The sequence below is a fragment of the Nyctereutes procyonoides genome, unplaced genomic scaffold (assembly GCF_905146905.1).
Source record: "Nyctereutes procyonoides isolate TBG_1078 unplaced genomic scaffold, NYPRO_anot_genome, whole genome shotgun sequence".
NCBI lineage: Eukaryota > Metazoa > Chordata > Mammalia > Carnivora > Canidae > Nyctereutes > Nyctereutes procyonoides.
Genome location: NW_026575043.1, coordinates 35,713,105 through 35,736,850, shown reverse-complemented (window position 1 = coordinate 35,736,850; position 23,746 = coordinate 35,713,105). Strand labels below are relative to the sequence as shown.

Genomic DNA, 23,746 nt, shown 5'->3' with positions numbered 1-23,746 from the left:
ACTATACTATGTGCTTAATTGTTTTCTTTGCAGTCTCAATTTTAATAACTCATATTTTTATTCCAATTCTTAGGTTTGCCTCACTAGAATTTCAGTAACTATATTTTTATACCACTGGAGAGTTTCATTTATTTGTTTTCCCAGGAGTCTGGTGCTTTTAGGACTGGTTGCTGCTAAGAACCTCTATGCACTCAGGATCTAAGGACATCTGCATCATTGGGCTTGCAAGTCTTTGTGATTCAAATAAATTTTCTTACTCTGAAACTTCCCCAGAAATGATTCGGTCTTCAAATTGGATGTGGCCCGTGGGTCCTGATCTGCTGCCCTGACATTCTTGCCTGGCCTGATGGCACCACTGGAAGCATTCGTGGTCCTGAGTGGGGTCTCCTTATGGCCAACAGGACTACTGAGGCATGGAACCCCTCACGGAAGGTCTAGGCCTGTCCCCACAGTGAGCTAACAGCTACTTTCAGCTAACAGAGTACCTTTAACTGGCTACTCTGTGGGACACCTCTGCCCATCTCCTGTGGGGCACCCTTTCTACCTAGTCACTCTCGGAGGCCAGGCAAGACTTTATCGTGGGTGCCAGGCCTCTTCCTGGACTGTGTGGCTCTTTCCTTGTGTTCCTTCTTTCCTGATTACATAAGAAACAACTACCTATCTCTATTTCACTAATATTTAGTGGAAAAAACAAACATTTTGTGTATATACACATATCCTATATATTATATATTATCCATTATACCTATCATTATGCTAAAATATATAGGAGAATACATATATATAATCTCTGTGTATTTGGGTACACACCATTATCTTTATCTGCCCTTCTTTTAAGCAACATAATAAAAATATGTATTCATGTTCAGATTATAATAGTCTGTCCACTGGGAATCTTTTTAAGTTGGTCTTGGTCCTCTTAGCCTGCTCTGGACTTTTAAAAAGCATGACTGCTCCCTTATAACAAGATGCTCTAGGTCTATCAATGACTATGTGAGGAGACTAGGATTCTTTCAGCACAGGTTAGTATTAGATACTGAAATCTGGGGGCCGAAGCATACTCAAGTGTTAAGGGTGGACAAGAGTGATGTTCCTTAAGGCTATATGGTTGTAAGATTATATGTCTTATACTGATCTTTCCAATGTAGTTTGTAACTTCATAAAACTATATTCTTCATGTAGACAGAAAATTGGGAGTAGTATGCCTTTTTATACTATTGAAGCTCATTTCATCATGAGAGTACCACAACAATAAACTTACCAGACTTGTCTTTCTGAATAGCTTTATCTTCAAAGTAGCAGAACATTACCTGGAAGCGGTCAGGATCTGTTGAGCGCAGTACCCTAGCAAGAAGAACAGTTTTGAGTAAGTTCTGAAAAATCCAGACCCTCCTTATCACAGATTTAGTACTGCTCAGAACTAGTGAGGCTGTGAGGAATCAGTAACCTACACCATTTAAAGTGTCATATGCTCACGCGGACTTTCTGGAGGGCAATATCCACCATCTACCATAATGTTCCCACATTGTTCCACCCAGCAATCCATAGATCTTAAGGGTTAAGTCATAGATCTTAAGGGTTACGTGCATAAGGATTCTCCTAACACTGCTGGCTAAATGTCCATCAACAGACTACTCAGCTGCCTTTGTACATCACTTAATGGCACATCGTACAGCCACCAAAATAAGAGGTAGCTATAGAAAAACATCCAAGATGCACAGTTATATGAAAAAGCAAGGGGGAGAGCACTGCGTGGCTGAGTGGTTGAGTGTCTGCCTTTGGCTCAGGTCATGATCCTGAAGTCCTGCGACCAAGTCCCACATCAGGCTCCCTGCAGAGAGCCTGCTTCTCCCTCTGCCTATGTCTCCGCCTCTCTCTCTCTCTCTCTGTGTCTCTCATGAATAAATAAAATCTTAAGAGAGAGAGAGAGAGAGAGAGAGAGAGAGAGAGAAAGCACGGTGTGGGGGAAATGGGTAGAGCAGGATGTCAGCAATAGGTTCCCAAAAGGCCTCCACGTGCCTTCTATGTGTAGGATATATATGTTTGTATTTATAGAGAATATTTTATAGAGAATTTCTAGAAGGAAAAGTAAAATTATCAATAGTGGGCATCTCTGGATTCAGGAAGGTGACATTTGTATTTTTCACCTTTAGCATCTTCTGTACTATCCCAATTTTTTTAAAAAAAGATTTCAGAGAGAAACAGAGAGAGAGGCAGAGACACAGGCAGAGGGAGAAGCAGGCTCCATCCATGCAGCCTGATGTGGGACTTGATCCCGGGACTCCAAGATCACGCCATGGGCCAAAGGCAGGTGCCAAACCGCTGAGCCACCCAGGCGTCCCCTATCCCAATGTTTTCTTTCATTTTTATGCACTGTTTTTACTTTCATAGTAGCTGTTCAGAGTCTGGCTCCTTTAAGATAGCGGGGCACGTATGCACACAGGCAAGCGCTTGGTGGAATGCATCTGTGGGTTTCCACACCAACCTTTTGTGAGTCAAACCTTAGTAAGGCAGGCCAAGTGGCTTTAAGCTCATGCATTCTTGAGTGCTCATGTTTATACATCTTTTACGTAATTTCTCACATTGTCCACTTTACTGTTTTACAGCTCTCCTAATAATCAGTGGCTGGGAGCCCAAGCCAGGTTCTTGAATACAGGCTTCAGGGTTGTTTCTCCATGCTAACAATGCTCTCAGAGGCCTGGCAGTCAACCTGGGATGGGAGCTGGGCTCTCAGGAGCTACCGTGGGCTGTCCCCTTAGGGTGTTGCTCTACCAGCCCACTCAACAGCGTGTCCTGAGAACCTGAGAACTCCATTGATGGGCACACTTGTGGGGAAGGAGACATCCCTGCCTGAGGGTAACTGAGGCTGAGAGGGTGTAGAGACATCTTTTGTAGCCATTAAACTAGAAGCAAACCAGCTTTTTGGTCTGTGTTTGGTTTGCTTGTTTTGTTTTGGTGGGTTTCTCTTTCAAAATACATTCTCTCTCACTGTGTGCCTATCATAAATAAAAAATAAATAAAAAATAAATAAATAAATAAATAAATAAATAAAATTTTTTTTAGTTTATTTATGATAGTCAGAGAGAGAGAGAGAGAGAGAGAGAGAGAGAGAGAGGCAGAGACACAGGCAGAGGGAGAAGCAGGCTCCATGCACCGGGAGCCTGACGTGGGATTCGATCCCGGGTCTCCAGGATCGCGCCCTGGGCCAAAGGCAGGCGCTAAACCGCTGCGCCACCCAGGGATCCCCCAAAACAGCTTTAATCTATTTTATATGTTGAGCTTCTGAACAAGAGTTCTTTGACCAGAGGATTTCATGGCACCAAATAAAGGTTAAAATAGTAACATTTCCCAAATATTCCTCCTATTAAGAACTAACACCTTATTTTTCAAACCATTTGGTAAAGTTTTTCTATAACTTATCGCAGCTATCCTGTGACCTCAACAAACAGGAGACGTGGGGATCCCTGGGTGGCTCAGTGGTTTGGCGCCTGCCTTCAGCCAGGGCATGATCCTGGAGTCCCAGGATTGAGTCCCATATCAGGCTCCCTTCATGGCACCTTCTTCTCCCTCTGCCTGTGTCTCTGTCTCTCTCTGTGTCTCTTAGGTCTGCTGTGGTCACACATGCCTCCTGAGTGTCAGGCCACCTGTAGGGCTGTTTTGAGACAGGCTCCTTCCCATTTCCCATTTGTTGTTTGTAATCAGCTGTGGTCCTGGAGTGAATATGATCCAGTTCAGTGAATGTCTGAGAACATACTCAGTGAGGGCTGGTTCCTAACAGAGGCTCTTGAGCAGACAAGTGGACTGAGTTTGCAACATCTATAGTGATTGCTCAGAAGCCTATTCACTACAAGGAGAGGATGATAAGAGATTTTAGATACCTGGGGATTTATAACATGTGGTGTTTGGTGCTCTAGAGGGAGGAACACACAAGAAAAGCAGAGGGTTTTTTGGTTTTTGGTTTGTAAGAAAGCTTATGTGTCTTGGGAAGAACTGAAAAGAGTCTCACTCCCAGAAGCCATGAAAGTTTAAAAATTAGCTCCAGTGTGGCTGTGCTGGGAGGCAAAGGCCTATATACCTCATATATTCCAGCCGGTAAACAGACAGGAGATAGGTGGACATGGCAAAGTCCAACTTGTTGATGAGGGCGGACACTTCGGGAGCAGGGTCCAGCAGGTTGATGATGGTGCTGCGGAGCTCGCTCAGTTCAGCCTAGGGGAAAGAAATGCTCAAGGGCTCACACAGCACCCAGAGGAAAAGGCAGCCCTCCCCCAGGAGCCCAGGAGTCATGGATAACGTGTGATAACAAGGACAGTGAAAGGATCTGCTCATTGTTCAAGAGAACTTAACCCTGTATCATCTGTCCTTGGCAGGGCAAGAATCCTTACGGGGGTGACTGTGTCGTTTTTCATGGCGGAGTTATACTGGAGGACGGAGCGCAGTGGCTCTTTGCTGGGAAACGTGAGCAGGGGTGACTTGGTGGCTATTTCACAGACCCCCTCGTACCACTCTTCTGGCCAGAGTCCTGCAAGAGAGTAGCCTTGAGTGAGACCACCACCTTCCTCAAGAAGCACCATAGGGCAGTTGACGCTGACCATTCCTAGAGTCGTGGGTCCTTTGTGTGAGCCAATTATCCCCAAAATAGGGCACAGAAATGAGTCTGTTTCTTAACTTGGACAGGTTTTTCCTAAGACACATGGCACTCTCAGAATCCTAAACTATATCTGGGGAATTGTAACATTTACAAACACTTGCAGGAAGCAGCATCTGAATTTGGACTAATGTTGAATGCATGCACATCCATAATGAGGTAGAGTCCTGGCTCACCTTTGTTTTCTCTCTGCACTCTATCTTCCCTAGGAGAGGGAATATTCCCCTACCTGAGCCCTCCACCGCAAATCCCATCAGCACAGAATAGAGCCAGAAGTCCCGGAAGAGCTTCTGCAACCGAGGCTTGGCTTCTTTGATGGGAGGCAACCTTCGGGTGAGCTGAATGCACCAAAGACAGAGGGAGAAAAAGAGGTTATTTGCTCATGAGCCCTAGAACTTACAGATATAAAATCAACCCTAGATTTATTCTCCAAGAATCACTCAGTCATTTTGGGTGGGAAAGATACACTAACCAGTGACCACTTCTTGATCAGTTCACTGGTAAATACTCACTCTTTCAGCAAACATTTATTGAGTAGCTAATGTGCAGCAGGCATCATACCCAGGAAGTGAAAAGCCCCATTCCTACAAAAGCCTTTCTGCCTAGTTGAGGTATGTGAGGAAATCACAGTGTAGCAGAGTTCCTAGAGAAGGTGTTATGGGTCTCAATGTTACCATGCAAGTAAGTAACTCTTGGCCAGACAGAGAAGAGAGAGGAACACATCCAGCCATAGGAGTATCGGGCTCAAAGTCTGGGCTTGGGAGGCTGGAGCACAGGTGAACAGCTGTGACAGGAGAGACAGGGTAATCATGAGAAACCTCGTGGGTTGAGGAGAAGTGACTTTCAGATCTTTTATGGCAGCACAACTTTTTCAAACAGTAATCTTGGGCAAAATCCCAAGACTTAAAATAAGTCCTGCAAGACTTACAGAGTTACAGGGGTGCAGGGGTGAGAGACCCAAGTCCCTGCATCCTTGCTCAGGATGGTGTCCTCCCCAGCGTGAGACAGGGAGTAGCTCGCAGGTTATGCAAAAATGTTAAATTTATGCACAGCGTTTGTTGGACAAGTTAGTCCTCACAGAACCCCCAGAGGACATCAAGCCCCCTACATGATAATCAACCTACAGTGAGGGGTCTCAACAATCCAAACAGTCATGAGGACCAGGGACACAGCAGTGGCGCACACAATGACACCTTGCTGGGAAGGCAGGGTACTTGCACCAGTGGCTGGTAGGACTATAAAGTGGTACACTATTTCCTGGAAAGCAATTTGGTGAAATACGTCAAAAATTCTAAAAATAACAGGCATTAAGGAGGGCATATGATGAGATGAGCACTGGGTATTATATTATATATTGGCCAATTAAATTTAAATAAAATAAAACAAATTCTAAAGTGCCCCATCATTTCACCTAAAATCCCATCTCTAGGGATCTATCCAAAAAATCTGATTTAAACACAAAAATGTTGCAACATTTGTTAGAACAGAAAAACAAAGAGAAAAACACTAAATGTTTTGCTGAACAGGACATTTACAGTATATCAGAAATATTTTCTTTTTTAAGATTTTTATTTATTTATTCATGAGAGACACAGAGAGAGAAGCAGAGACACAGGCAGAGGAGGGAAAAGCAGGCTGCATGCGGGGAGCCCGACGCAGGACTCAATCCCAGGTCTCCAGGATCACACCCTGGGCGGAAGGTGGCACTAAACCACTGAGCCACCGGGGCTGCCCCAGAAATTATATTTTCTAAGAATATTTGGTGACACCGGTAGAGCTTATAATACATTGAGTGAAAAAAATGCAAAATATATATAATATGGTATAGATTTGAAGTATATTTGTATGTAAATATGTGTGTATAGAAAAAGGGAAAAAGTCCAGTCGCATATTAATAACGATTATTTCTGGGTAGCTGGGTTGACAGGACTTCCTAGTTTCTTCCTTAATGTTGCCTGTACTTCCCAGAATTCTGCCACAGATCCACCGCTTCCACAATCCCAGGGAGGCCACAGGTGCTGGCCTAGGGCTGGACAACATGCTGTGTGGGAGAAGCAGCTTCTCCTTGAAAGCCACTAGGGTGCTGTGCCCTTGGGCAGAATCAGTCAAGATAGGGTGTGTGTGGGGGTGCAGGGTGGCCTCTGGGAAGGTGCTGAGGAGGTGGAGAAGCACTGCGGAGGGCAGCAGCGGACAGAAATGTCTCAAGGCAGAAAGGACACTGCCACAAAAGCACACTTGAGGGGCTTCCAGCTTGCTAGTGGCCAAACATGGTGGCTTTAAAGAAAAGGAGCTCTGGGACTATTTCTGAGGTGACGGGCCTCCCTAGGATGAGGTCCCAAGAGACAGTGGAGGCATGACCCGGTTCCCAGACATAGCTTTGGCTTGGTGTTCAAGGTCAATGTGGCCAAGAGGTTCTGGTGTCCTATAAAAAGAACTTGCCTTTGGTGGCTATGGTCAGGCTTTCAGAATGCTTCACTCCCAATCAGATCAGAGGTCCCAAGTGACTGAAAGGTCCAAAATGGTTTTGGAACAGTGAGAGAAAATGACTGTCAAAAATCTATCTTTAGAAAAAAAAAAAATCTATCTTTAGGGACGCCTGGGTGGCTCAGTGGTTGAGCATCTGCCTTCAGCCCAGGGCGTGATCCTGGAGACCCGGGATCAACTCCCACATCAGGCTCCCTGCATGGAGCCTGCTTCTCCCTCTGCCTATGTCTCTGCCTCTCTCTTTGTGTCTCTCATGAATAAATAAATTAAAATAAATAAATAAAATCTTAAAAAAAAAATCTATCTTTAGTTTGTGATCCTACTTCTCACCCTGAGAATGTCCTGCTTCCCTCCTAAGAACTAGGGCTTGGAAGTGCCCTATAGGTTCTCCCGGCATTGATGACTCCATCATACCAGCTGAGCTGGTTCTGCTTCCCAGGAAGGAAAGACTATGGTGGAATCACAAAAGGCCCCAGAAATGATCTGAAGCAACCTGAGACAAAGACAGTGTAGTCAACTGGTTAGGACTATGTGCAGGGATATATACCTATGCTTCAGGAGAGACAGAAAGGAGTCAGGAGGTTCCAGAGATCGCCAAAAGATGATGAAGGGGTCCTGTATGGCCCCGAGACAGGACAGACAAAGGATAAGGGAAAGGGTTATAAGATAACTGACCTGAAAAAAAAGATAACTGACCTGCCCTTCCCTAAGATCAAGGTCAGAGAAAAAAAGACTGAAATAGATGAAGGAGTCCAAAGAGACATAACCAAATGCTATATCAGAACCCTGATTGGATCCTGGATTTTAAAAAGCTACCAAAGAAGTCATGGAGAAATCTGACTGGTCCTGGATGTCTGATAAAAGACAGTGGGACTGGGGCACCTGGGTGGCTCAGTGGTTGAGCGTCTGCCTTGGGCTCAGGTCGTGATCCTGAGGTCCTGGAATTGAGTCCCAAACTGAGCTCCCCGTGGGGAGCCTGCTTCTCCTGCCTCTGTCTCTCTCTGTGTCTCTCATGAATAAACAAATAAAATCTTTAAAAAACAACAACAACAACAACAACAACAACAACACACTCCTGGGTACCAAAATCAGGGAGCAGCATTCTGTGATAAGTTGGTCTTCCACACAATCGAGAATATTCCTGTAATAATGTTTTAGATTATAGAATTTATTTTTTTAATTTTTAAAAAAATTATTTATTTATTATTTATTTATTATTTATTTATTGATGAGAGACACACACACACAGAGGCAGGCAGAGGGAGAAGCAGGCTCCATGCAGGGAGCCCGACACGGGACTTGATCCTGGGTCTCCAGGATCACACCCTGGGCCGAAGGCGGGGCTAAACCGCTGGGCCACTGGGGCTGCCCCAGAATTTATTTAAGATATTAGATTTTAAGATCCTGGAACTCCAGGATCACACTCTGAGCTGAAAGCAGACGCTTAACCACTAAGCTACCCAGGTGTCCCAGATTACAGAATTTAAAATAAATTTAATTTTAAAAAAAATATTTTTATTTGTTCTTGAGAGACAGAGAGAGAGAGAGAGAGAGGCAGAGACACAGGCAGAGGGAGAAGCAGGCTCCATGCAGGGAACCCGATGTGGGACTTGATCCCGGGTCTCCAGGATCTCTGAAGGCAGGCGCTAAACAGCTGGGCCACCTGGGCTGCCCTAAAATAAATTTTAAAGAGTGATCCTAGCCCCTAGTGAATGCCTAGGTAGACCAGAGTTTGGGGAGCACTGCTCAGTAATACCCTATCTGTCCTGTAACAGCTGAGAGAGTGAGGCTGCAAGCCTGGCACAGACACAGTGAGTCTTGACTGAAGAAAGTTCTGTACCAAGGTCTCCTTATGCTATGAATCAGTGATCTCATTCTCCTTCCCTCTGCTTTTCAGAGGTACATGCTCATGGAAGCATGGGGACACCTGCCTAGCAGTCGCATCAGCCCTGGAGAACAGGGCCAGGTCAGACCAGGGCCAGATCACCTGAGTGGGAGAATCCATAGCTGGCGGGCTGATGAGACGGCCTCTGTTGTTAGAGGAGCATTACAGCTACTCCTCATGCAACCCAGGCCCCCAGAGCTCTGAAGAGTGTCTCAGTTACGTGGTAGCTTCAGTGAGGACTGCGCCCACGAGCACGTTGACACAGCTATAGTCATGCCTTCCAAACACCAGCTGTACCAGAACTGGAGCAGAGGAGTCAGAAGTCACTCAGCAGAGACCAAAGATACAGCTGAGGGGGGTTTGTGCTGACAAAGCTAGTTGAATGGTGTTTGATTTGGGACATATTTACTTTGGAAAATACTCAACACCGGCCCAGCACCAAAGTTCACATTGAAACCCCACTGGTGACCTTGGCTCATTTCATCTCTGCAACACCACTTCTCAGAAGCACAGAGGTGAGTTTGGTTTCTAACATTTCTGCTGATTATAAATTCTTATTTGTAGTGGTTAGAGATGGGTAACTGGTGCATTTCTTTATCAAACTATGAACTGAAAAGCTTTCCATGGCATCTTAAAAATGGGAAAATGTGTTTTTTAGTCTGCCTGTTATAACATTCTGTCAGTTACATTATTGAGACAGTTGGCAAACTTGGAAAAGGAACTGTAATAGGAGAGTACTGTGCCTATGTTAAATTATTTTAAGTCAGAACTGTACTATGATGGTGCATGAAATATCCTTGTCCTTAGGCATTTTTCCCTGAAATATTAGAATTAAAAGTTACAGGGACACATTCTAAGTGACCTACTCTCAAAGGATTCAGGGGGAAAAAAAAAGAGTACATGTGGTGTGTGCCTGCATGTGTGTACACACCCATACACACAGATGTGTATGCATGGAAAGAAAGCCATAAAGAAACTGTTCCAAAATACAAAAGCTAGTGAATCTGGGAAAAGGGCATATAGGGGCTGTTCTCTATCCTGATCTTTCAACTTTTCTATGTTTGAAGTTATTTCAAGATGAAAGGTTTTTAAAATTTCAAGCAGTTACTTCTCTCCCATCACATCTGCCCTCTTTGGGCTGAAGATATAGCCAGGAAGGAACTAGAGTGTCCAGGTGTTGTGCTCTGATACATGACCATAAAGGCCAACCTTGCTCCATTCAATTGGCATGAGAGAGTGCCATGTAAAGTTCCCAGAAAAGTAAACTTTTGAATTATTTACCTTTAAAAAATATTGCTTCTCTTCAAAGATAGTCACTTGGACATAATCTAGTGGTAGTTTTAGTGTCTTATATAATTCTTGTTATACTAAGTGGCAAAATGATTAGGAAGATTGGTTTTTTAGATCCTTAATTTCAATCCACAGAAAATATCAGAGAGCTTTTCTCCTTTCTCAGGTAAGGGAATAATGAATACTATTTTTGGCTTTTCATCATATAATGTAGGAACAGGGTATAAGAGGCTTCCAAATACACCAGATGAACACAGAGGTTAAAAATCAATGTCCAAAAAAAAAAAAAAAAAATCATGAATGTCTTCACTTCTACCTCCTTATCTGGTCTCAGATTCCTTTCCCTGAACTCTTACTCAAGTTGTTGCTTTTTTTAACCTTGTTTTTACCTGAGAAGGATCTTTCTAAGTGTAGCCTAGCCAGGAGACTTCCATTCTCTTCTAATTTTTTACAGTGTACTGCTATCAATTTTTATGTCCAATTCTATCTGGAAACTGGGCCCAGTTCTATCTGCAGCCAGACACATCAGAGATTGTTTCTCATGTGCAGGCTACATGTGCAGCACCCACAGCTTCAGCTGGGTGCTGCAGGGAGGGTGTGGGGTGGGAAAAGACCACGGACATTTTCAAAGTCAGAAACTATGTGATTTGCCTTCTCTAAAATGTGTGATTCAAAAGTCTTTCGGTGGTGATTAGAACAACATTTGAGCGGATTATTTTCATAGTACTGTATGGGAAGACCCAAGGAGGGAGACTGGGTGTGGGGGGGGGGGGCAGAGAAACCAGTCCCTGTGCTCCAAGGCAAAGAGGCAGAAGTTCCATTGCCACATACAGTAACAATAAAATGCTGAAAGGATGAAGTTAAGTTATACAGATGAAATTCCTTGGGGAATCCCTGGGTGGCTCAGTGGTTTAGCACCTGCCTTCGGCCCAGGGCATGATCCTGGAGACTCGGGATCGAGTCCCTCATCGGGCTCCCTTCATGGAGCCTGATTCTCCCTCTGCCTGTGTCTCTGCCTCTCTCTCTCTCTCATGAATAAATAAATAAAATCTTTAAAAATAATAATAAAAAAGAAATTCCTTGTATAGCACCTGGCATCCAGCAGACACTCTATCAAGAGTCATTGCATCGGAGGGCACATGATGAGATGAGCACTGGGTGTTATACTATATGTTGGCAAATTGAATTTAAATAAAATATTTTTAAAAATTAAAAAAAGAGTCACTGCCATCAACAACAAAACTGAGAGCGTCACAAGTTGGGTATCTGTATAACTAGGCCCATTTTCAGGCCTAACAAGTCCAAATATTTACTTAACACAGGTGCCAGTAACTCATATCTGGCCTAGACTGGAAGGAGATATTCTTATCCTCAAATATCTACCTAACAGGAGATGGTTACACACACACAACAAACTTGACAAGATACAGTTCTTCCTTCCAGGCTTTTCAGAAGTGATGCTGGGATCACGTAAGATGGTATAGCATTATAAATGCTTGCTGTAGCTGTTCTGCAGAAACATGGAAGCATTAAATAATAGCTCATCTACCCAGGATACAATTAATATGCAGGAAGTAAGCAAGAGAAAGAGAAAGCCATTTGGCAGGTAAAACTGATTTGACAAGTTAAAACACATCCTTCCTTGGAATAAGAAAGGGGACGGGTAGATAAAGACGGGCTTCTCCCAGTGTATGTATTAAAAACTTACCTTGTTTATTTAAATAAAGGGACTGCCCCTCAGGCCTTCTAGTGAGAACTTTCTGACTTTATCACCTCACACAGACTTTATACACCTGGTAAGATTACTTCTAACCCCATGCTAGAAGCAGTTAAGTAAAAAAAGATTCAGTAGGTCCTCCTGACAGCAGTGTGAGCCAAGTAACAGATGCAGAGAAGACAACGTACCTGTGGTAAGCCATATAGCCTCATAGCCTCTGGGGAAAGACAGCAGGGGAAAGACAGGCCACCAGCCACCTTTCACTAGGCACCCAGAGGATCTCTGCATTACGACAAATTCCAAATCTTATGCAAATTGCACAACCCCAAATAATGCGATGTATTTCACATATCTTTAGGATATCTGTTTTCAGAAAGCCTGGCCTGATGCATTTTTCAACATTTCCACTCAGGCCCCATCTCTTCGTGAAGTGGGGAAGCTCTCCTGGCACCCTGCTCCTATGACAGGCAGCAGGGCCACACCCCAGCTCTGCACCCCTACCAGCTTTGTTTTTTTTTTTTTTTTAAGATTTTATTTATTTATTCATGGGAGACACAGAAAGAGAGAGTCAGAAATGCAGACAGAGGGAGAAGGAGACTCCATGCAGGGAGCCTGACGTGGGACTTGATCCCGGGACTCCAGGATCACGCCCTGGGCTGAAGGCGGCGCTAAACTGCTGAGCCACCGGGGCTGCCCAGCCTCCCTGCTTTGTGCACATCTGTTCCCTGTCTTGCTGGCAGAGCTCTGTGATAGGGGATACCTTTGTGCCTCCAGTGCCTAACATGTTGTTTAGAAAAATAGGAGACGAAGTTTGGTGAGTGAATGAAAAAGAAACTCCCTCAGAATGCTGAGTCCCCAGAAATCTATATGGTCACAGTTTCAAGAATCTTTATAGAAAGGATTCTCAATTAGGGGCCTGCAGATCATTCAGATAGGTTTAGGAAGCCAGACAAAATGTTGGGTATCTGTTTATCTTCACCAGTCTCTCTTAAAATGCATGATCTTAAAATGGTTAAGGACTGACACTCTGAGGGCATCTTCCTGGGTCAAAGCCATGGGCTTGCCCTTCAAGCACTGTGGTGGCAGGTCCACTAGGCTACCTCTCACAGTGTCGCTGGTTTTCTCTCCCAACTTTAGCTTTGCCAAAATGAAATGCCCGTTCCAACCCCTCATCATTTCTCTCATCTTAACGTCCATGTGTGCGAACAACAGCCTGGCTGGTCAGCTTGAGGAAGGAGGGGAAGATTCTCCATCCAGAGACTCCCAATGGGGGCAGTTAAATAGCAAAAACCTGAGCATGTCCCTTCTCCCTGCTGACTTCCACAAGGAAAACACAGTCACCAATGACTGGATCACTGAGGGGGAGGAGGACGAGGATTATCTGGACCTAGAGAAGATATTCAGCGAAGATGATGATTATATTGACATCATCGATGCAGTTTCACCAACTGATTCAGAGGCCGGTGCTGGGAACATCCTCCAGCTCTTCCAAGGCAAAAGCCGTATCCAGCGTCTCAACATCCTCAATGCCAAGTTTGCTTTCAACCTTTACCGAGCACTGAAGGAGCAGGCCCATTCTACCAACAACATCTTCATAGCCCCAGTGGGCATTTCCACTGCCATGGGTATGATTTCCTTTGGCCTCCAGGGGGAGACTTATGAACAAGTGCACTCAATTTTGCATTTCAAAGACTTTGTCAATGCCAGCAGCAAGTATGAGATCATGACCATTCACAATCTCTTCCGTAAGCTGACTCATCGCCTCTTCAGGAGGAATTTTGGGTACACACTGCGGTCAGTCAATGACCTTTATGTCCAAAAGCAATTTCCAATCCTGGATGACTTCAAAAGAAAAGTAAGAGAGTACTACTTTGCAGAGGCCCAGGCGGCTGACTTCTCAGACCCTGCCTTCATATCAAAAACCAATAACCACATTCTGAAGCTGACCAAGGGTCTCATAAAAGACGCACTGGAGAATATTGACCCAGCTACTCAGATGATGATTTTAAACTGCATCTACTTTAAAGGTAAGAAATAGCTTTAGGTTTCTCAAAACAAACTCGTGACATACTCTTTTAGTGCACAGATGGACTGAACATCAACAACTGTGTGCTCTAGCTCTGATTTATCCAGGAAACCAAACCACAGGGAAGATCAGGATGAGGTCGGTAGTAGCTGATACTGGGCTCTAATTCTATGCTTTATGCTCACTGAAGCTTCATCACAACCTTGTTATTAGCATCCCATTTTATAGACAGAGCTGCAAAGCAGAGAGAAGTAAAATGATGCTCCCATTGCACACAGCCAGTAAGGGGCATAACTAAGGTTGTGTCAGGCAGGCCGTCTCCAGTGCTTCGTTAAATTGGAAGAAAAAATGAAAAACCTTTTTACCATTTGGCCATCCTGGATTTGAGTTTTTTTAATTTCCTTTACCAATTATCAGTAAGCATGAATATGGACAAGAAGCTGAAGACAGGTATCTGAAAACTGTTCAGCTTGACTAACATTAATATTTGCAAGTCCTTTTGGGGACACTTGCGCACTAATGGGCAGGAGGGGGTAGGGAAATAAACTATTATTTCTAGACCAACTATTCTGGGCCATACAAGAAAGGACATCCCCCCCCCCCACACACACACACATAGGACCCCTGGGATCCTGGAAGTAAATGGGCAATGGACATAAAATCCAGACCTCATGCACAGTGCTCTCATTGGGACTTGAACCAGAAGAAACCTCTACCTCACTCTACAAGCCTAGAGAGCCAAAGGGCAGACACAAAGAATAGGTCCACATCTCAGTGACTCATGGTGATACACAATCAAAACCTGGTAGGCAACAGCAAGTCAGTCCCTGAGGAGTGAGAGGCCGTGCTTCCTCGCCTGTTAGCTCCAACACTAGTTACAGCAGCTCAGAGAGGCGAAGGACAGGGCCCTCTCTTGGCTGCTGCTCTGGGGAGGTAGGGCTGCCGAGGGTAAGCCGAGGCCTCCCTGTAGCTGTGCCAGGCAGGCAATCTGTCAGATAGGCAAAGTAGGGCTGAAGCACTCAAGGCTGCAGGAGGGGCATGGAGGGTGAGCCAGACCTCTTGGGCTTCCCTCTCATATGCTAGGCACACCACTGGCATTGTGGTGGCTGATCAAAGGCTAAGGCTCTAACAGGCTTGTAACAGACACACAGACACATGCCACATATATAATGAATACACACACATATTTTAAGAGAGAAAGCGCACTCATAAGCAGTGGGGAGGGGGAGGAGAGGGAGAGAAAGAATCCCAAGCAAGCTCCAAGCCCAGCATGGGGCCTGAAGTGGGGCTCAATCTCACGACCCCGACCCCGAGATCATGACCTGAGCTGAAATCAAGAGTCGGAAGCTCAATCGACTGAGCCACCCAGGTGCCTCCGCACACGTATACTGTTTATTACTGATCATAAGTACATGAAAATGAAAAAATGAGTTTAAGCCCTGGCCTCCCCACTTTTTAGTCATGTAGCCTCAAGCAAGTTCAATGTTTCTGTGACTCAGTTTCCTCAGCTTTATAACAGAGTTGATGAATCTACTCTAACAGGGCTGTGTGCAACACTGCAAGAGACAGTGATGCAGTGCTAGCCTGATATGGTGGCAAGAGCTCAATGACCTTGAAGGAGTAAAACTGCAGATGCCATGGTCATATCATATACTAAGTAGGTATGATATTGCCAGAGACGTTTAGTCTGCTTCTATGAGCAACTAACCTATGTTTAGGAACAGCTTTAGAACAGTCAATGTAAGTTACTTGGGCAGCACCAAAACCCTCAGTTCTACAGGTCTGTAGGGAACCCCAGACACAAGCGCCTCTGCATTAGGCTGGCCAAGTGATCAGGAGCAGGCAGAGAAACCCAGCAGTGAGTCATTCCTGCCGGCAAGGGCTGCAGAATGACTAGGGCAGTCAGTTTGTAACCTCCAACACCTAGTAACCAGTGTCACACACCAAGGGGTCAAAGTGGCAAATATATACGTATCCTTTTCCCCTCCTGTTGGATAGTCACTTAATTTAACATTGGAATCAGAGAGATGAAATGCTAGCAGCACCCAATCTTTCATGGATGCTCATCAGAAGAAAGGAAAGTCTAGAAATATAATTTTAATCGTGAGCGCCTAAATCTGTTACTAATTTGATTTTTATTTTTTTTTATTTTTATTTTTTTTTAAAGAAATATTTTGTTCTTTTTTTAATTTTATTTTTATTTATTTTATTTTTATTTTTTTTTAAATTTTATTTATTTATGATAGGCACACAGTGAGAGAGAGAGAGGCAGAGACATAGGCAGAGGGAGAAGCAGGCTCCATGCACCGGGAACCCGACGTGGGATTCGATCCCGGGTCTCCAGGATCGCGCCCTGGGCCAAAGACAGGCGCTAAACCGCTGCGCCACCCAGGGATCCCTAATTTGATTTTTAATTACAAATATTATAACCACCTTGTAAAGCACAATATAAACAGAGGTTGGGTCAGGAGGAAGTCAGAAGGAAAGAATCCCAGGAGACATGTGACAGCTCCAGCAAAAGCACAGTGACATCTGTGGTTGCCACAACCTGGGGGGAAGGAAGAAGCAGCCCTAGCATCTGAGGGGTAAAGGCCAGGGGTGCCGCTAAATACCCTACAATGCATAGGACGGCCCCCATAACAGAAAACTGCCCAAATGTCAATAGTGCTGAGGCTGAGAAGCCTGGGGTAGAGACTCATTTCATCCCAGCAGCTCTACCCACCAGTTAGAAACAAGTTACTTTGCGTCTTTGTAATTGTTTCCTCATCTGTAAAACAAGGCTTATAATAAAAAGCACACATTGCATATGGTTGCTGGGAGGAAAGGAAGGATATAGGAAAGATGGTTGGAGGAATGCCTGGCACATGGCCAGCTCTTAGTTGTCAGTCAGCAGCCATTGTTATAGTTACTAGTATCTTAAAGCTAAAACAGACATGTACTTACTCCTGGACACAGCATTACACGTAAATCTGACATGAAGATCTGATGGCATCATCAGTATATCCTTCTAGTCCTTATGGAGCAGAGTGGACAGGATGAAGGCTATCGAAGCAGGGTTGCCATGAGCAAAAAGGTACTCATTTTGCAGGTCAACCAACAGAGGTCCAGGCCCGTTAGGGATCTTGCTAGAGTCAACTAGTTAGCCCCCACCTCTAAACCAGAATTCATTCCAGTCATCTAACTTTTCTACCATTATCATAGTTCCTACAAGTATGTTAGCATTCTGACCTTGGAATCATTTAGAACGGTGGTCCTCAAAGTGTGGTCTCCAGACCAGGAGCATCAGCACCACCTGGGAACTTGTTAGAAATGCAAGTTCTTGGCTCCAATTAGAGCAGAACCAGAGACTCTGCGGGTGGGCCCTGCAGCCAGAACGCGCCCTCCAGGTGTTTCGGGTGCATGCTCGCATGCGTAGACCATGCCTTTAAAATAACATTTTAATTAAAGCCCTATTCTAATTGACTTTACAGGATCCTGGGTGAATAAATTCCCAGTAGAAATGACACACAATCACAACTTTCGGCTGAATGAGCGAGAGGCGGTCAAAGTTTCCATGATGCAGACCAAAGGGAACTTTCTAGCAGCAAATGACCAGGAGTTGGACTGTGATATCCTGCAACTGGAGTATGTGGGGGGCATCAGCATGCTAATCGTGGTCCCGCACAAGCTGTCTGGGATGAAGACACTTGAGGCACAGCTGACACCCCAGGTGGTGGAGAGATGGCAGAAAAGCATGACCAACAGGTACTTTAGGTTGAATGTTTGTTCTTTTGATCTCCGGGAAGCAGGGAGAGACCAGAAACACTGGGAGTTTTGGTCATTTTAAGGAGAAGGGAGATGTGTGCATAAAAACCCAAGAACTGCCATACTGGGCCATTTTTGTAAGTTCAGCCCAAATTTCCTGCTCAGTGAGAAGCAATCAGACAGCATCTGTGAGAAACACACACATTTTCAGAAGTGAGGGACAGGTGACTTAGAGCCAGTGTGCAAACAGTCCTGGCTCTGCCGCCTATTTGCTCTATGGCTTCATCGTCTGTGAAAGCAGCATGATTCCATGACTTCCCAGGGTCGCAGAGAGAGATTCAGAGAGTACACAGAAAAGTGATACTGAGCATCCCTTGCAGCACCTGGTACATATGATGACCTCTGCCGCCCCTGTGCAGGAAATCCTGCAGTCCTCATAACCCATTAGGGACACATCATTCATGATTTCCCATTATTATTTGTTACTCCATAGGCAAAACTACAGGTTTTAAATAGTTACCACAATTATTAGCATATCACACCAGAAAGAATAGAGAAGTTGCATTTCTGTTTTATTAGATGTTGGTCTCCTTTTGGGACAAGAATGCAAAGAAATGTAACAAACTGAGAAGAGGGCTCTTAGAAGAGGGTATCTGCTCAGGGAGGGGATGAGTCATCAGGCCCTGTCAATTTTTCCTTAAAAATGTCCCCCCTTTTTCCTAACCTCATCGCCTATGACCTCCCACCCTGAGCTAAGAAGGCTTAACCAGCCTGCCCATTCCACTCCTTTAGCCACCCTGCACTGGTCTCCAAACAGCATTCCTAAGACACTCTTCCGCCCCGGCTCTTCTGCTCCGAAGCTCTCTGTGAGCCACCTGCCCACAGGACACAGCCCAGCTTCTTGGCCAGGCCCAAAGAAACAGCCTCCCATCTGGCCTACTCTGCCCCTCCTCCTCTTTCCTCCTAGCCTGAACAGTGCCCCTTGGCACTCCAGCTAGACCACAGCTCAAGCGTCCTCCAGGCTTTGCTCACGCCATGTCTCAGGCTGTGGGCAGCTTTCTAGGCCACAGGAATACCTGCTCCTTCCCACCCCCTGCTGGATGGCTCCAGTAGTGAGATCTGTTCTAGTTGTTCAGACATTACCATACCGCCTTTACCATTTTGCTGCTTCACACACGTGAGTCCTGGCTTGCCAAAAGGAAAGCAAGCTCTTGAGAAGAGGGACTGTGTCTGATGTCTCTTTATCCCCTTTGTGTGCTGGATTTGGCCTCATGGGCACTGTAGTTGTTATTTATCCGTAAAGACTGAATGTGTTGAAGCAAGGACAGAGAACATTCAACACTGTCTGGCATGTGAAGGGTTCCTTTTTCTGTATATTGACCAGATATTCAACTGATTACTTAACAAGAAATTCTTGGAATCAAGAGAATTGTTTTAGATACTTTCAAACCATAAACCAGTAACAGTTCTGCTGCTGACCCGTAAGGCGGAACATGAACCCTACAGTATGGAGGAAATGACTGGATAGCACTAACCATACCTACATTTTAAGAAACTGGAATCATAATGGATGGTCTTTCCCCAAAACTCAAGTGATAGTACTGTGATATAAATTTTATTCTGTGGTAAAAGCAACCTGGGGTTGGTGGGGGAAAGGAAGTGAGGGCATTTGAGGGAAAAACAGGATTCTTTTGGAACTTGTGGTTCAATAAAACTGGGCACCTTTTCTTCTCTGCCCAGAACTCGAGAGGTACTTCTGCCTAAATTCAAACTGGAGAAGAACTACAACCTGGTAGAGGCCCTGAAGTCAATGGGGGTCACAGCACTGTTTGACAAAGAAAGCAATATGACCGGAATTTCAGACCACAGGATCACCATTGATCTGGTAACCTCTCCCCCTGTCCACCCTCCACATCTGTGCCCAGGGTCTGCCCCCAGCAAAGCTCCCTCCTGTCTGTCCTGACTTCAGAAGTCAGGGGTGCTGGATCTGCTCTCCCTCGGTCTGCCAGATACTGTGTGGGTAGGGTAGTCTGTTTTAGGGAGCAGCATGGGAATGAGTCACATTCTCACTGACTGCAGAAAGAGAGGAGGCATGTGTTCCAACCCCTGAAATAGCGACACTCAGCTGAATCATGAAAGATCCTTTAAATACCTGCAGAGAAAATGCATGACCTGCATAATGAACTTGACAAAATAGACACACTACAAGACAAGAGAGAACACCAGTCCAAAAAACCCGACCCCATCCTTCTGGCAGTGCACCTAGAGCGTAGTACCGGGGAGATGGGGCATGCAGCTGCTGTCTTGCTGGCAGATTACTCATACTATGGCCACCACCATGAGAGACTATGATGTTGGAGTTTATAGAGATACGTACTATTTATATGACACAGCCTCTAAGCACAATTACCACATCTGGCAGAGATCTTCAAGGGTCATTTTGGCCAGCTGTGGTTTGTGCCTTGTTATGTGGTGTTTCTAACCTAAATGAGAGGAGACTCACTATATCATCTATCCTTCTGTGTGCTCACTGATGGGATCTGACAACTTCCTTTCCATTTTGAAACAGTTCAAGCACCAAGGTACTATCACGGTGAACGAGGAGGGCACCCAAGCTGCCGCCGTGACCACAGTGGGGTTCATGCCACTGTCCACCCAAGTCCGGTTCACTGTCGACCGCCCCTTCCTCTTCCTCGTCTATGAGCACCGCACCAGCTGTCTGCTCTTCATGGGGAGAGTTGCCAACCCCACCAAGTCTTAAAGGTGGAGGTCTGGGCGTTTGAAGTGTTTTGGGGGCACTCTGTAATTCTGGTTCCATTCTAATGAGAACGGAGATGTTTTGGCATCATGGCTTTTGTGGTTTATGCTAGCATTCTGAAATCGAGGCCCATTGGAGAGGAGAAATTTACAAATGACTGAGAAGCTCACCGGAATCAGTTTAGCACAGTGAACAATGCCAGCAGTTCGTAGAAGTGAATGTACCTGTGATATGTCAGCTGTTACCTAGAGGCTGTCAGCAACATAGAGACTGGCTTACTCCCACTTCCTCAGTGCAAACCTGTGAAGGGCCTGCCTGTGCACCTCCTTCCTCTGCAGTACCTAATCCTTGAACTTTCGGCTCTTTTACTCAAATTACTGGCGCTCTTCATCTGAACACAGAACACAGAAATGAGCTGCAGGACTAATTTCTCACCTCTCCCAAAGATGGTGCCCAGGACAGGAACAACCTTGTGACATTCAAGGAGTGCCCTAGGTGTTAGGGCTTAATTCTCTCAAGGCCCAACTTTCCAAGTTGATGTTAAATGTCATCTATACTTCTGCTGTCACCTCACTGCTGCCCAGAGGACAGTGTGTACACGTGGCCATGCTTTCCACCTTAGAGATAAATAAATATCGCCACTTTTACTGTGTGTCTGTTACAATTCTCTTTTTTGAGGTTCAAGTAACTAAAAAAGACCAAATTCAAAATAGCTGACATCCCCAGGAGTGACAGAGGTTGACAAAAAAAAACTTGATTCTTCATGGTGACTCATGTGCTACACAGCAGGCATACTCCTCAGGATCAGGACATGGTGAGTGTTGCTAAATCGTGGGGGCAAAGATGCTGTGGATGAAGCTTCATGGAAATTCCTGAAATGCCAGTCCTTGTGGGGGCAAATGCTATGGCTTTCATCCCTGGACACAGGGAGACCCTCAGACAAGCTCCCATAGTGGGTCTGGTTTGAGAAAGCAGGTGACATTTAAATGTCTCTGCTACTTGGGTAAGACCAGTGGAATCTAAAAAGGCTGCTCAGAATTCAAGCGTGCTGGTGCCTCTGCAGTGCTGGGGACTCTGGGCAGTGACGGGGAAAGCATCACAAGTGCTGTGCGTGCAGCTATCTATGACCCCCAGAACCCTGCAAGAGAGGCTTTCTCTTCCCTTTTCTGCAGAGAAGGAGCAGGGTTTGAGCACAGGTTGGCTTGACACCAAGGTCACCCACTGAGTCTTGTCTCAGAGGGCTTCAGACTCAGTGAGACCAACACTAGTCATGGTGGTAGCAAAAGGGGAGCACCTAATGTTCCCCACTGTAAGAGGTACTGTGATGGATATGCCCGCAGGTTATCACTGAGTCCTGACACCAACGCTAGGAGGTTCACACTGTTATCACCTCCTTTTGGCAGCTGAAGAAACAGTTCAAGGTCTCAGAAGAGACATGATCTGCCCAGGCCCTGCTGTTGCTAATACACTCTTCACCAGCTTCTTTCCAACCTTCTGCACCAGAACCTCTACCTTCTGTATCCAATGCCCAGTGTAGGCTATGTCTTTCCCTGTCAAACCTCCTGATCTCTTGGGGAGCTGGCTGAGACCCCACTCCTTGAGTTCCTTCTCCAATGCACTTCTACACTGTCCTTTCCTGGTGCTTGTCCTGCATTTCTTGTCCTGATTCTAATTCCCTATGTTTCTCCCATTCCTAAATGTGGTTCTCTCAAAAACTCTCCCTGTACCCTTTTGTCACGTCTGTCCCCTACCCAAAAGTTAACTATCTCCCTTCTGATGTGGCCTGCCCCATCTCTGCTGGAGCCAGCCCAGACTCCTCTGTGACCAAGGCCCTCCAGCCTTCAGGCTTTTTGTTCACCTACATCCACTTAGAATGCACTCAGACACCCTCTTTAAGGAACTAGCTGATCCAGATTTCAAGGCAATAGAGTATTAATTCAGAGCAAAGACCCTGAACCAGGCTGCCTGGGTCCCAACCCTGGCTCTAATATTTAGTAACTATGGGACTCTGAGGCAAGTTCTGTGCCTCTGTTTCCCCACCTATAGAATAGGGATAATAACAGCTCCTACCTTCCAGGATTGTTGTAAGGATTAATTGAGTTAATGACTGGAATGGATTTACATCAGTGTTTGGTACTTAGCAAAAGGCAGGTAAGGGCTTCTTGTTACTATCTTTGTCTGAGAGAGTATCTAGTCCAGGGGTTCCTAACTGAGGAGTCCTAAGCAGGCTTCTCCCACTCAACTTCCTGAGAGTAAAGCAAAACCTTGTGAAGAGATGTACTCTTATGGAAGGAAAGGGCAAGGCTTTCAAAGGAGTCCATGACCTAAAGTCCACAAATCTAATTTTATAGGCACTGAGAGAATAAGTAACCTGTCCAAGGTCACAAAAATTACTAGTGGCACAGGTATACTAGCTCTAAGTAAAGTGCACAAATGTTTTCTGAGCAGGAGGCACAGCTTATCACATCACTACAATAGTGGAACACACAGGACTCTAAGCATTAGATACTTTTCAAGGTACTTAATTAATTAGATACTAAGAAAAGGATTTAATCAGTTATATTTCTGAAGAAATATTATTCTACAAAGTTGCAGGTCAAAGATCGCCAAACCTAAGCTCTGAAGGAACCTCAGAGATCACATGACCCAGTCTCCAGTGACACCCTCCAGGTTCCTAAGGTCACTAATAAATCATTGATAAGCTGCATTTGGACAGACACCTAGGGTTCCTGCCCCAAATCCACTGGCACTTCCACTGAACTAAGTACCTGGAGACACTTTGTCATCAAAAGATCCAAAACAGAGTATCTTGTTCCAAAAGAAAGAAAGAAAGACAAAACATTAAAAGGAGGAGGAGGAGGAGGAGGAGGAGGAGGAGGAGGAGGAGGAGGAGGAGGAGGAGAAAAAGCTTTGGAAACTAGTTTGGAAACTAGTTTCTCCTAGGGGGTCCAAGGGGCAAACCAGAAAGCAAATGCAAGATCCCATGATCTCTGTGCTCTTTGTTGAGCAATAGAATCAAATATTTGTTTCCTCCCCCATAATATAACCATTAACTTTTGTTAAGACTACAATACTTATTCTATTCATGTAAAAGGTCACTGCAATGGAGTAAACAAAGTATTTTAAGTGAGTATGTGCTTGCCTATCACTGCTAACAGTCATGCCTACACTGACCCAGCTGGGCACTTCAGAGG

General features: G+C 45.1%; 2 protein-coding genes across 3 annotated transcripts in view; one reads left to right on the top strand and one right to left on the bottom strand.

Moving 5' to 3' along the window:
• Positions 1–23,746, bottom strand: part of PI4KA (phosphatidylinositol 4-kinase alpha) — a 120,729-nt gene that overhangs the window by 42,430 nt on the left and 54,553 nt on the right. For both annotated transcript variants that reach the window (XM_055322301.1, XM_055322302.1), the window contains 4 exons: positions 4,878–4,986; positions 4,386–4,522; positions 4,076–4,209; positions 1,262–1,344 (listed from right to left, as the gene is read on the bottom strand). In XM_055322301.1, coding sequence (XP_055178276.1) covers positions 1,262–1,344; positions 4,076–4,209; positions 4,386–4,522; positions 4,878–4,986 — 463 coding nt within the window. The remainder of the gene's footprint in view (positions 1–1,261; positions 1,345–4,075; positions 4,210–4,385; positions 4,523–4,877; positions 4,987–23,746) is intronic.
• SERPIND1 (serpin family D member 1) lies at positions 9,389–21,204 on the top strand. The gene is made up of 5 exons (XM_055322304.1): positions 9,389–9,532; positions 13,162–14,051; positions 17,521–17,794; positions 19,535–19,679; positions 20,364–21,204. Exons 2-5 carry the CDS (start codon positions 13,172–13,174, stop codon positions 20,553–20,555), a joined length of 1,491 nt encoding a protein of 496 aa, XP_055178279.1. The 5' UTR covers positions 9,389–9,532; positions 13,162–13,171; the 3' UTR covers positions 20,556–21,204.

What these genes read in the sequence shown, in the direction of transcription:
- SERPIND1 (XM_055322304.1), top strand. Translation starts at nt 13,172, where the DNA reads ATGAAATGCCCGTTCCAACCCCTCATCATTTCTCTCATCTTAACGTCC. An exon ending in AAACTGCATCTACTTTAAAG is followed by an intron (nt 14,052 to 17,520) that starts GTAAGAAATAGC and finishes TTGACTTTACAG; the next exon opens with GATCCTGGGTGAATAAATTC. An exon ending in CAGAAAAGCATGACCAACAG is followed by an intron (nt 17,795 to 19,534) that starts GTACTTTAGGTT and finishes TTCTCTGCCCAG; the next exon opens with AACTCGAGAGGTACTTCTGC.